This window comes from Siniperca chuatsi, linkage group LG17 (genome assembly GCF_020085105.1).
Source record: "Siniperca chuatsi isolate FFG_IHB_CAS linkage group LG17, ASM2008510v1, whole genome shotgun sequence".
Lineage (NCBI taxonomy): Eukaryota > Metazoa > Chordata > Actinopteri > Centrarchiformes > Sinipercidae > Siniperca > Siniperca chuatsi.
In genome coordinates this window covers 27,610,794-27,624,665 of record NC_058058.1, presented here as the reverse complement: position 1 = coordinate 27,624,665, position 13,872 = coordinate 27,610,794, and the positions used below count along the sequence as shown (strand labels likewise).

The following is a 13,872-nucleotide window of genomic DNA, read 5'->3' as shown; positions in this document are numbered from 1 at the left end:
TGTGAAGGACAAACATACCATCATCATGTCCCCACTGTCACTATCCTCCTCCTCTTCATCTTCATCCTCACTGTGTGATCGCTCAGCAGGTTTTCCTTTCTACATGGAGTTAAATCACATAATGGTTACATAGAAGATGCTGAAAATTAGATAAAAATGAAAAGATCAAAGACAACATTGGTGCTTATTACTTGCCTTGTGTTGCTCTTTCTTCCCCTTCTTTGGCTTCTCATCCTCATCATTTTCTGGTGACTAAAATAAGATATTTTTTAAATTATCTAACCCTTCATCTAAACCCATCTAAAAAAAATCAGACATTACAAATGGATCCAATTAAAAAAGGTATCTAGAGCAAGATCAACACATTTTTTTCTGCGTCAAAAATTAAATTGAAGATGTAATGGTTTGGCTTTCCCAAAAAAAATTTGTCTAAGCATCAAATAAGGCTCTTTTCAGCCACCAGTGAATTTCATTGAACGTCCTCTCTTAATGAAAGTATTTCAGGCTGTGTTGTACAATGAGTAAAGTATCTTAAATAAATGAGGAAATACTGTAGGCCTACTATGTAGGCTTATTTTTATATGCCATACTGTACATAAGGGAGGTCTGTAAAGCTAGGCAGACACTGTAGAATGTTTTTAATTTGCATGTTACATTAACTCACGCTATAAGTTTTAATCTGCCTTTCTGCAAGGCTAAACTGTGAGACATAATGTGCATAATGTAGGCTGTTAAGTAAATACTGGCTATCCTATTGTGTAACTTAAAAACTAAATGTAATAGTTGGAAATAAAATAGTTGGTAGTTTGACTCAGCTGCATGAAATTATCCTGGTCAGCACTATCCAATAACATTTTTAAATGCCTTCCTGCGCATCTTTGATATATTATGCAATGAAATGCACGCAGCAATGATGTTGCAAATCCTCTGTGGCCCACCACTCTGCGGAAAACACGGAATCTAGTCTTCCACTGCCCAATTCACCTTTTAACTACACCCACTGTGAAACTTATATGGCCTACAGCTGGGGGGAAAATTAGGCCCACTTCTGTAATGTCACCTTATCACATACCCTGTAAAATACACCAGGCTACAATATTAATATATAGCTCAAGTATTCCCAAAACATCCCTTCTCACAAAATGTCTGCTTGACCACTGTCTCAGGTTAGGACTTCTCTGGAGCTCTCCTAAATATTGGCCTATATAGGAGTCATTTTCATGCAGAAGAAAATTGATAGAATACTTTTATTCCTACTCCTGAAAGTAGGACCAAAAATGTGTCACTCAGAGTACGAAATCTGTCCTAACTGGTCATAAATTCTCAGGGACACTCAATAAATAAAGGCCCTGATCAGTTTGAAGTTTTATTCAAAACAAATAGATGCGCCCTAAAAATTCAACTTTGAACAGAAAGCAAGAGATTAAAAAAATGGCTTAAAGATGTGGACAATATGGTCTGTTTGTTCTGCAGCAAAGTCCAGTTTTATTCCTATCACAGTGGAGTCTCAGTCAAAACTACAAGTTAGCCACAACCATGTGGCAAATCAAAAGTCAAGAATGCTCAAACTGTAGACAGCCGACCAATGCTTCGGACCTGCCAATCTGGTGGAAATTCATCCCAATTCTACAATTAGTCTTGGGCAACCAACTGACCATTCGCCAAGCCCTGCCTACCTTAGCTACAGTTGCTACAGCTGTCAAGCTTTCCATTCTTGCACGCCATATTTGCAGTTTTACAGTGACAATAGTGATAGATTCACCACCAAAATTCACTCAAAAAAACAAAACAATCTGTCCTCAATTTTATACAGAAGTAAACAATAGCAGCTTCTCATTCCTAGCAGACAACTGTCAATTTTCTCAACTGAAATGACAATTGGTGTTAACAGATTTTATCAGCGGTAGCTAGCTTGAGTAAGCTAATGCTAACACTAAAACTCAATGAGTTGGTTGAAAATGCCTTTTCTATCTTTGTAATGTTTCCAGCTGATTGTTGTTGGGGGTTTTTTTTAAAACAAGAAACCTCCACATGATGGCTACATACATGATATCACGCACACAGACTGAGGTTAAAGCTAACAGGTAGAGCTACAGTAGAGCTATTTATCCGTAGATTTCTAATACAATATTATAAATGAAACTGTAATTTTATTAGTGCCAACATCACCTTCGGATGGTTTGATGCTTTTTTTTTTGAACAATGTGTTTATTGTTTTTAATTATACAAGACAGGTAACAGGGAAACACATTTCCAATTTGTCACAGTTATTTCCCGCCCCAACAATAGAACACATCACTCATTCGTCCCATATAGAAATACACAAAAGTCTCAAACAAGAAACAAACTAAATGCAAAACAGCTATCGCAAGGTACCCAAAAACCAAATATACATTACTGTACTTTACACATAAGATACATTTTCCTGCAAAACACAAAACGAAACAGAAACTAACAAACACTCATACAAAGTTACATCTCCTGTAATAGATGACCAATATTATTGTTGTTAATGTAGTAGTTAAATGGCTTCCATATTTCTTCATATACACCCATTTTGTTCTTAATAAAATATGTTATTTTTTCCATGGCCATACACTGCGTCATGGCCTTAATCCACGCTCCAATAACTGGCGGGTCAGACCTTTTCCAGCTTAGAGCTATCATTCTTTTAGCTTGTAATATAGCATAATCTATATATTTACTCTGCTGAGGATTTAGTTTAAGGTTCTTTGGATATAAATGTAACAGAATCATTTTTGCATCTAGAGGAATATTCAAGGATAAAATTATCTTCGTAATATTAATCACTTCCACCCAAAAGTCTCTAATAATATTGTATTCCCAAACACAGTGCACAAATGATCCTTGAACCTCTCTGCATTTAAAGCATGTATCAGGAATATTTTTATTAAACCTATTTAGTTTGACAGGAGTTATGTCTGTATCAACCAGTTATATTGAAGTAGTTTTAGGCTAACACTACCTAACTGTTTCTGAGAGTTTTTACAGACTTGTCTCCATTCATCCTCAGATATATCTTCATTCAATCCCACCTTCCATAATTCAAGTTTCGGGGTTGATAATTCAGTAGACCCTGATGCAAGCCAGTTGTAAAAAACTGATATTAATCCTTTATTATTACATTTTTTAGTAATTAATTCCTCCAAAGAAGAAAGTACTGGCAAGTTTAATGAATGGTTCTGCATAGAAAGAACAAAACTTCTTATCTGTAAGTATTTAAAGAAATGTTTTCTTGGATTAGTAAATATCTAATAATTTCTATATCTTAGTAAATATCTGTTCAAATGACATCAACGTTCCCTCTTCAAAAAGATCACTGATTTTGCTTAATCCTTTTTCACCCCACAGACGGAATCCTGAGTCCTTCGTGCCTGGCTTGAATAATGTGTTGCCCCAAATGGGGCTAAACTGGAATAAAGAATCAGCTATTTTCATGTACTCTCTAACTTCATACCATACTCTAATCATATTACAAACAATGGGGTGCGTGGTGACTGTTTTCAGTTGTTTAAACTTATCTGAATATATATACAAATTTAATGGCAACGCAAAACCACATGACTCCATATCCACCCAGGATGGTTTATTTCCAGAGGAAAAATAAAACATTATTGTTTTTAATTGTACGGCTAAATAGTACCAGTACAGGTTGGGACATTTCAACCCTCCAGTATCAAATGGAAGGTAAAGAAGAGAAATTCGAACTCAAGGGCGTTTCTTGTTCCAAATAAATTTCCTGAATTGTGAGTTAATCTTCGAAAACACTCCAGCTGATGGCGCCAAGGGAATATTTTGGAATAAATACAAAAATTTAGGCAAAATGTTCATCTTCAATATATTTATCCTTCCTATCAATGAGATTGGTAAAGATAACCATCTTTCTAGGTCTTTAGGTGTTGATTCCATTATAGCGTTATAATTTGTAGAAATTATATTTTCTAATTGGAGAACAATTATGATACCCAGATATGTAAAGCTGGGTGATATTTTCAAGGTAAATAAATGTGATGTATTTGGACAGCTAGCTTTATTAAGTAGCAATAATGATGACTTTGATGTGTTCACTTTATAACCACATATAATTCCGAATTGATTGATCAGATCTAAGAGTGATGGTATAGAGGTGTTTAATTGTTTTAGGAATAACACTACATCGTTCGCAAATAATGCTATTTTATGTTCCTTGCCTCCCATTGTAATCCCTTGTATATGATTGTTAGATCTTACGGCTATTGCTAGTGGTTCGATAGCCAAAATGAATAAGAGTCGGGACAATGGTGAGCCTTGAGGACAACCTCTTCTAATATTAAATGGCTCAGAAATCATCTCATTTGTTAAAACTTCAGCCATTGGGTTGGAATGTAATAATTTGATCCAATGTAAAAAGGAGTTTCCAAATCCGAATTTTCTTTTTGGCTATGCAAAATATTTAAAACATGTCTTACATTATGAAATCCCTGTCTGTTCTTAATAAACCGATTTTGATCATCACCCACAATGCCCGGAAGCACCATCTCTAACCTTTTTGCCAAAATTTTACATATTATTTTGGTATCTGTGTTTATTAGGCTAATAGGTTGCATATTTCCACACTTTGTATTCGGTTTTCCTGGTTTTAGTAAAAGAATGATCAAAGACTCTCTCATAGAAGTAGGAAGGCAGGAACTATTATAACATTCTATATACATATCATGAAGTGGCTTAACCATTTTATCGCTGAAATATTTATATAGGTCGATGGGCAGGCCATCAGGTCCTGCAGTTTTACCACATTTTTAATGTATTTATAGCCTCCATAATTTCAGCTGCAGTAATCTCACCATCTAATTTAAATTTTAGTTCCTCAGATATTTTAGGAATGTTGAGATTACCAAAAAACGCGGAGTGGGCATCAGTCGTGGCCTTATATTCAGAGCAATACAGCTTTTCGTAGAACTTTCTAAACGCTTTATTTATTTCCCTCGGATCTACAGTCATATTACCATTTTCATCTTCAATACTAGTAATTGCTCTTTCTGATTCCTGTTGTTTTATACGCCAAGCAAGAAGTCTGCCTGGTTTTTCTCCCTGATCGTAAAATTGTTGCTTTAATCTTAACAAATTGGCCGCTGCTTTTTCATGTGTTTTTTCATTATATTGGTTTCTTAACAATAGTAATTTTTTTAATACATTATCATTATTTTGGCCTGCTTGTAAACTTTTTTCCTCGAGTAAGCGAATTTTTGTTTCAAGAGTTTTAAATTTCTCCTGTTTCTCTTTTGTCTTCCTACTCGTATAACTTGTAATTTGTCCACGTATAAAGACCTTAAAGGCTTCCCATCTGATTATAGCTGATGTTTGGGTGGTGTTATGTTCAAAATAGTAATCAATTTGTTCTCCTAAAAACTCAAGAAATCTTTTGTCTTGCATCCAGTGTATCTGAAATCTCCATTTAGTACGATTATAAGTAAACTTTGTGTTGTCAACAACACAGGGGCGCGATCTGATATAAGAATACTACTGTACTGACAGTTTCTGATACATGAAATTAGTTCAGCTGATATCAAAAAGTAATCTATTCTTGAGTATCCTTTAGAAGTACTCAACCAACATGAATATTCCCTTTTTATTGGGTTTTGAGCCCTCCATATATCCACCAAGTTGAGTTCCTTTATAAAATGTTGTAAAGCTTTTCTACACCTTATATGAGTGTTATCAAACCCAGATGACCGGTCCTTACTGGGCTGCAAAACACAATTGAATAAGCGACCCACCCAGAACCCAAGCCTGCCTCATTAAAACATGCAGGCTCCCCCAAACCCCTAAATAACTTCCCTCCATTAACGGGAATAGGTCCACGCTATACTGAGGAACTATTCTCCAGTAGATCAAAACTCAGCTCAATTGCTTATCTATGTACAAACAATATTCCAGTTAAGCTAGTTTATCATCAACTGAAAAAAAATGCGCGTAATATTACATGCATGTACTTCTCAACACTCACGTAAGAAGGACCTAATTGTACTTTAAGAAGAAACCACAAGAAAAAACAAAGTAAAATCTAGCTTTAACCAAGGCTTATTATTTTAAAAGAATCAAATCTGTAAGTAGTTCAATGCCAGTCTTCCAGCAGAATTAGGCCCTACATACCTCTTAGTCTCCAATAGCCATTTCTAAAGAGAATGTAAGCTTGTTAAGAGTTCTCATCAAAGCACACTTAGTTTAGTCATCCTCAGTCATTGGCTCCAGTTTCTTGATGTATTTGTTTACGGCCGCTGGTGTATTGAAGACGATGGTGCGGCCATTGTTGGTCAACAGAAGCCGTGCGGGGTATATTACCCGGTGCTTGTCCAAACCGAGTTCCCGTAACTGTTTTCTCACGCTGTCGTAGCTCCTCTGTTGCTTATACACCTCCGTTGGCAGGTCAGGAAGAAATCTTATTTTGTTGTTTTGGTACATCACCTCTGTATCCTCGCAGCTTTCAATATGTTTTCTCTGTCCTTGTAGTTTAAACACTTGATGATGATGGTTCTCGGATACGTGGTGGAACTTTGACTCGCTGTTATCTGGTGCGCTCTCTCCAAAACCGGTGGCGGAGTATCCGCTATCCACTTTTCCATAAAGGAACAGGTATCGTTGCCTTCTACTTTTTCGGGCATGCCCAGTACACGCAGGTTATTACGTCTACTCCTCCCTTCTAAGTCTTCGACTTTGTTATTGAGGACTTTTGTCTTGCTCTCAAGTTTTGCGATAGTTTCTTACAGGGTTTGTATCTCGTCTTCTGCCGTAGAAATCCGCATTTCGGCCTCCATAATACGCCCACTACAGTCTTTCACGTCCGTTTGAACAATTCTTATGTCCGTCAATACACCATCAATTTTTGTGTTAAAGTCTTGTTTGAATGAGGTTATAGCAAGCATGAGGTCCTTTGATGAGGGGTTATTCATGTTAATGACTTGTTCAGCGTCCGCGGAGACATCAGCATGCCCCTTCAACTAGCTCCTGACCTGCATCCTCACAGTTCTCCATCGTTTACTTCTCCTTAGCTGCTTTTTTGGCATGTTTGAAGTATTTTACTCTTATGCTTACAATTTTATCTCTTTATATGACCTCACTCTGGAATATTATGCAGGATTTATTGAAAAGCAACTGAGCACGAGGAAAACGCTTCTACTCACTTGCCGCCATAACCGGAAGCCCGGATGGTTTGATGCTTACAATAGAAAAACATACTTTGATAAGCAACTTAGAGGTTAGATTTATTTGTTCGTATTTTCAAGAAGTATGCTTCACTTTTCCAAAACAAAAGAATTTGAGAATAAGGAATAACATTAACCAATGAGTTTGGCAAACTGCAAGTTTGGCTGGAGCTGCTAAAACCAAATTAGGATTAAGACAGAGCTGCTAACATTATTCTACTATGAAATACAGGGTGAATGTTTCAGACCTGAACAGGTATTTTTGTAACGTAACCTGTAACCCAACACAGAAATGTAGTTAGAGAATATGCTCCTTTCCTTTGGAAATAACACTAAGTCACTACTGTACAATAGGTAGCTATTAGGCGGGCATGCTAACGTTTGCATCTTACATAAGAGCATATAAACACACCATTTAATCTCTTCCTTAAACTCTTGTACTTGTATTTTGGGTTTTGGAACGACAAAAAAAAAAAAATCATTCTTTTTAGAGCCCCATGCACACAGCTTCAACATGTGGATGCCTAGTTACGGTCGCTAATCTATGATTGGACAATTGCTGTTAGGGAGCTGGGTTTAATAAAAAACAGTCAATTCAGTGCTAAAATCATGCTTAATCTGCTCAGTTTAACTCATTTATTTGTGAAGATTTAGATGTTCAACAGCACCCACCTTGGACTTGGATTCTACCTTCTTGTTCTTATTTGTAGTTTTCTCTTCACCATCATCCTTCTCAGCCTCATCCTCCTCATCAGATGCAGCCTGACAATTTAATAAACACAAATCACTCTAAGCAAAATTTGTTGCAAAATTTGTGAAATGTCTAGAGACTCAGACTGATTCAGTTATGAAAAAGACCTGTGAACTGTCAGGCAAGGGGAGATGAGAGTCTGACATTAGAAGACATTTGAAAAAGTAAATTCTCTATGTGACACCAATTTGTGTTCCAGTCATATTTTGTCCATAGATTAATGAGTGGATGGAAAATATGCAGGAAATAGATGACACATGAAAGAAAATTTGAGATTTTCCAGCACCCACCTTGGCGTTCTTGGGCTTGGATTTATCTTTTTTCTTGCTCTTCCCAACCTCCTGTATCAAAGACACAGACACATACAGATATACCCAGAACTTGAAGATAATGTAGATTCATACATCTGTTAAAGCAGAAAAGTTGCTGCTACAAGCACCAAATTCAAAAGGAAAATACCTTAATATGCTTCATCAACATTATCAGGCTGCACTCTTGTGCCTGTATGTCCCGCATACCACAAACTAATTATTAATGCCACATTCATTAGTATTTGAAGAACTGGAAGAAGGGTTCCCATGTTTAACTTACCGGTCAGTTCATTATTGATGTGCTCCTTTTATAGGGTATCTGCACATTTTTTAAGTACAAATCTAATGACTTTTAAAACCTTTTAATACTTATAAAAAAAAATTATAATAATACTATTACAGCGGCAAAATAAATCAATAAACTAGACTACAGTATACACAGTTAAGAGTTTCATTGAATTTGAATAATTGAAATATTCAGTGTACATTAACCCTAATAATAATAATACCTACCTTCTCATTAATGAAAATAAAACTGTATGGTGGTAGCCTGATGAATGGTAGTGGGGCCTGAAGGCTTTGCCAGAGGAGCAGTGGTGGAAGAAGTATTCAGATCCTGGGTAGTTAATCAACAGCAATGCATCATATTCTATAAGATCATCATATGTTTGTAGCGTCGCTGTCCTGTGAGAACCACATATCTCTAAAAAGTAAACTTTTCATGAGCTCAGAAAAACAGCCCTGTTTTCAGCTTTATGACGATGCATTTTCCAAGGGGGGTTTAAATTAGGGATGCACTCATCCAATATTGACCCAAATAGCTGGATCGTACCGGTGACAACGGGGCTGATCTATTCAATTCAATGTTTACATCTACGTGCGCGCACTGCGTCATGCGTCACCAGTGCCGGTAAACCCTGCATGGAGGAAGCTAACAACAAACATGTTGTTAGCTGTTTGGAGGTATTTCACGTGTCCTATGCCAACAAGTTCTACGGCTACTTGCAATATCTGCAAAGTTCTGAGGGATGGCGGTAGCACTGCAAAATATAACACAACCAACTTAATCAAGAACCTCCAGAAGCATCATGCCAAAGAACAGTTCAACCAAACAAACAAAAAAGTGTACGATTCAAAGAAGCTATTAACTTTGTAGGATGCATTGCAAAGACACGAGAAACGTCCCAATAGTGTAGAAGGGTCGTTGAAAGCAAGGGATTCTGCCACCTGCTTGAACACTTGGAATCACAGTACAGTTTGTCATCACGAAAATATTTTTCTGAGACCGCTTTACCTCAACTCTACAAGAAAGTGTGGAACAGAACATCAGAAGTGTTTAAAAATGTACCAGCGATGAGCTTCACCGCAGATATCTGAAGCTCCGACATGTGCTCAATATCACTTTTAAGTTTAACAGTACACTGGTTGGACACGAGTTGTACTCCTCACAGTGCGGTGCTACAAGTAAAAACATTCCAAAAGATCACACACCAGCGTCTCGATTTCGACCGACATAAAGGAAATGCTTGATCAGAGGCATATTCCGTTGACTAAAGTGCATGTAATTTTGCGGGACAATGCCAGCAACATGAAAAAAGCCACGGACAACATGGGAGCGCCCAGCTTAGGCTGCATTGCACATACAGTACAATGCAGCTCGAAGTCAACAAGGAGCTACTATCACAGCGGAGTGTCAGTGATGCCATTGCAAGTGGTAGACATAAGTTCCATAAGAGTAGCTGCACCACAAGATGAGCTCCTGAATACATCTCAAACTTGGACCTAAAAAAGTGGGAGATTTCGCAAAATAACCTTCAAATTATCTTCAGAGAGGACTCTAAAGAAGAGGTAACCGCATTAATCAACAAGAACAGAAGAGGAAATATCATCTTTGGATATATTTTTTAAATCAAAACAACTGGCTAACTGTCAATATGGCTAGCAACTGTTAACTGCTACCTGTCACTGTTACCAACATTCCAAAGGACAAACTGCACTGAAGAAGCTAACAGAAGAGGTACTTTATAAAGACAAGATCCTTGTTGGTAACATTATATATCTGGTAAACCAGGCATTGTTCAGTTTTCTTGCCAGTGTTTGTAGGCTAGAAAAGCTAGCAAAGTAAATTGTTACCCTAGTTACCCTTGGAGTTGTTTTAAAAAATAATTGCTTTGTTATGTTAGGGAGAACACTGCAGCGTGCCATAGCTGCACAAGTGGACATGGACACACGTATCTTGAAGGCTGCTTCAAAATAATATATGAATGCCTCAAGCAGAGGACAGCTCACAGGAAAACAGCTTCAAGCACAGCTCAGCACAGCTCATGAATTGACATTTTATCCAGTTTTAAAGCTACATTTCTTTGCTACACTTTCAGATCCTGGCTATTTTTACCCATAAGTTTTAACATGGTAAAAGTAATTAGTCATTGGACGTGTAGATCTTAAGTGATTCTAAGTTGGCTGTCAACTCGATTTGGTTTACCGGTCTGCCTCTACTGCGGCTAGCTCAGTTAGGTTTGTTATTAGCCTGGCGGTTAGGCTAGATGGTCACTTTTATTGAGGATTTAAGCTTTTAGCACTTTTACGGACTAACTGAAAAAAAAGTCAGCAGACTGTACAGAACAGCTGCTAGGCTTTTAACCAGGACCAAAAGGTACAATCATATCACACCTGTTTTAGCTTCTTTACATTGGCTCCCTGTTTAGGATTGATTTTAAGATCTTATTGATTAATTTTAAGGCTCTTCATGACCTGGCTCCAGATTATATTCTAGACCTTTTAATCCCTTATGAACCTTTACGTAGTTTGAGATCTTCAGGCAGGGGTCTTCTGTCTCTTCCTGAGTCCAGGATGAAAACTAAGGGGGACAGGGTTTTTGCCATCAGGGCCCAGAGGTCCCATGGTTTGAATGTAAATTCTGCAGCCATTTAATTAAGTGATTGAAAAAGTAACATGAAAGTGTATATTCTGATTAAAACTTCATATAGGTTTGGATATAGTTTTATTTAATACAGTTTCTTGGGACCTGACAAAGTGGGAAGCACTGTAGTAAAAACCAAAGTGCTGCATTTGGGTGAAGTGTCTGCTGGGGATACTGCAACTTTGTATGACACCATACTGAGAGTCATGTGAGATGGCAAGCTACTACCAACCAACAAGCTGGCAACCTTCACCAGTGATGGAGCCTCAGTAATGATTGGTGAGATGTCTCTTTTGCAGCTAGGTTTCCACCCAAAGTACCCATATCTTTTATTCCCAGGAGCTACTGTTCAAGGAACTAAAAGGTTCCTTCAGCCTATTGTTGGCTGTGTTTCCATTGCAGTCTGAAGACCCGCAAAGAATAGGCAAATTACACCCATTAGGTTACACCTATCACACAGCTGCATAACTCTATTGTCTTAACTTGTTAAACACATCGCCTGCAATTCAGCACTAGGACCTATGCCTGTTAGCCTATGCACTCTCACCTGTTTTAAATACTGATCTTACTGGTGTATAATAGGGAAATTGAGATCCACTGCTTCCTTAAGAGCATTGTAAATGTTAGAATATGGTAACATAAGCATTACGTCTATTTTTACATATATAGAGCCACTATACACACATTTGTTTCCACAACTTTTTATCTGCAGAAATATAAATGTGCAAAATACAGCGTTTGTGTGCTTCAGCAGGAGGCATGGGACGAGGGCTGCTGGCGGTCACAGAAATAAACAAACTCTCTGCAGCCTGCAGTTCAGTCTGCCGTCCCGTTTCATCTGAAAAACACGTTTAAAAAATATAAACGTTGTGCCTCACTGCGACAACATTAACAAGATATAATTTTGTATGATCAATTTAGCTAAGCCTTGCCTTAATGAACACCACGATTCTACGCCATGAGCGGTTGGCTTTAGCATGTAGCTAACGTTATCGTTTGGCTAGGGTAGCAATAGCATGACAACAGTTAGCGTTATAGCATTTAACAAGCATTATACCTTGAACCGACTGCTTCCAACAGCACAGTAGCTGAGCCGCTGTGCCAGAGAAGGCTGGCCTGTGACCCAGCAACCCATCGATCCAGATGGTCAAACCACTTTCAAAGTTCCTGCGGTGGAAAAGTATCTTTAGTTTAGGTATTTGATGAGATTGTCATAAGCTGCGTTTCCACCGCAGGAACTTTCTCCAGGGACTAGGAACCTCCCCGCAGTGACCAGGGTCTAAATTTAGTTTTAGGGAGATTATTTTACTCCCCAAAAGGTCCCTGCTCGTGGAGTGGTACTTTCCAAAAGTACAGAAACTTTCAGGGTGGGGCTTGCTGTGCTCAACATTTCTGACTGGTCAAGCTCCGACCGTTGGAGCAGCAAGTGGTTTGACTATCTGGATCGATGCGTTGCTGGTTCACAGGCCAGCCTTCTCTGGCGCAGCAGCTCAGCTACTGTGCTCTTGTAAGCCGTGGTGGAAGACATGGAAACGGATGACCAGTCAGTTGAAGTTAAATTACATACACATGATGTTTGTTAAATGCTACAACGCTAACTGTTGTCATGCTATTGCTTCCCTAGTCAAAAGCTAACGTTAGCTACATGCTAACTCCAACCGCTAATGGTGTAGAAACATGGTGTTCGTTAAGGCAAGACTTGACTTAATCAATCATACAAAATGATATCTTGTAAATGTCGTTGCAGTGAGATGTTTATTTTTTTTCGACGTGTTTTTCAGATGAAATGGGCGGGAACACTGAACTGCAGACTGCAGAGACTAGTGTGTTTACTACTGCGACCAAACGCAGCACTCATCCCATGTCGCCTGCTGAAGTATTTCAAGCAGTATTTTGCCCATTTATGTTTCTGCAGAGAAATAAATAGTTGTGGAACTCAATGTGTGTATAGTGGCTGTTCTTGTATCTGAAAACAAGTATATACTACTATATATGTAAAAAGACACATAATGCTTATGCTACCATATTTTAATATTTACAATGCTCTGAGGAAGCAGTGGCTCTCAATTTCACCATTATACACCGGTAAGCTCAGTACTTAACAGGTGAGAGTGCATAGGTTAAAATAAGCAAAGGTCCTTATGCCAAATTGCAGGTGAGGTGTTTAATAATTGAAAACAATAGAGTTATGCAGCTGTGTGATGGGTAGGCCTGTCGCAATAATTACATTATCAACTTATTGTACGATATATGGACATGACCTCAATAATTTTTGCTGACTTCAATATTGCCCGTTGTGTTTACATGCGTTTGTTTACATAAGCGTGTCACCAATTTTTTAGCCAACATGATGCCAGAATAAACAGCAGGATTTTCCCTACCATTATAAGACTTGGGGCGTAGTGCTTCAGCATTTTTGTCACAGCACCTAAGCCATCATCCTCTGCTCTCTGCATGGAGTTTCACACAGAGGACGGGACTCGGGCAGCTCCTCTCTCCAATATTGCAAACTTTCTCGCTAGATTAAGTGACTTTTCAGACCCTCTTAGAGACTTTATTTCTCAAATCATGCAACTAATTTTCTTCCAGATACACTGGTATTTTAGTGTCAGCTTTTCCCTATTGTTACCTTTTGAAACTGGAAGCACATGGATATTTTAATACAGGGAAGACAGAGAAAAGTTT

The 13,872-nt window shown here is 38.0% G+C and overlaps 1 protein-coding gene across 1 annotated transcript in view; it reads right to left on the bottom strand.

Annotated features, from left to right (window-relative positions):
- The window catches only part of abcf1 (ATP-binding cassette, sub-family F (GCN20), member 1), a 48,883-nt gene that overhangs the window by 18,897 nt on the left and 16,114 nt on the right, over positions 1–13,872 (bottom strand). Inside the window, exons 7-10 of the mRNA XM_044170488.1 lie at positions 8,244–8,294; positions 7,875–7,964; positions 196–252; positions 19–99 (exon numbers count right to left, since the gene is read on the bottom strand). Coding sequence (XP_044026423.1) covers positions 19–99; positions 196–252; positions 7,875–7,964; positions 8,244–8,294 — 279 coding nt within the window. The remainder of the gene's footprint in view (positions 1–18; positions 100–195; positions 253–7,874; positions 7,965–8,243; positions 8,295–13,872) is intronic.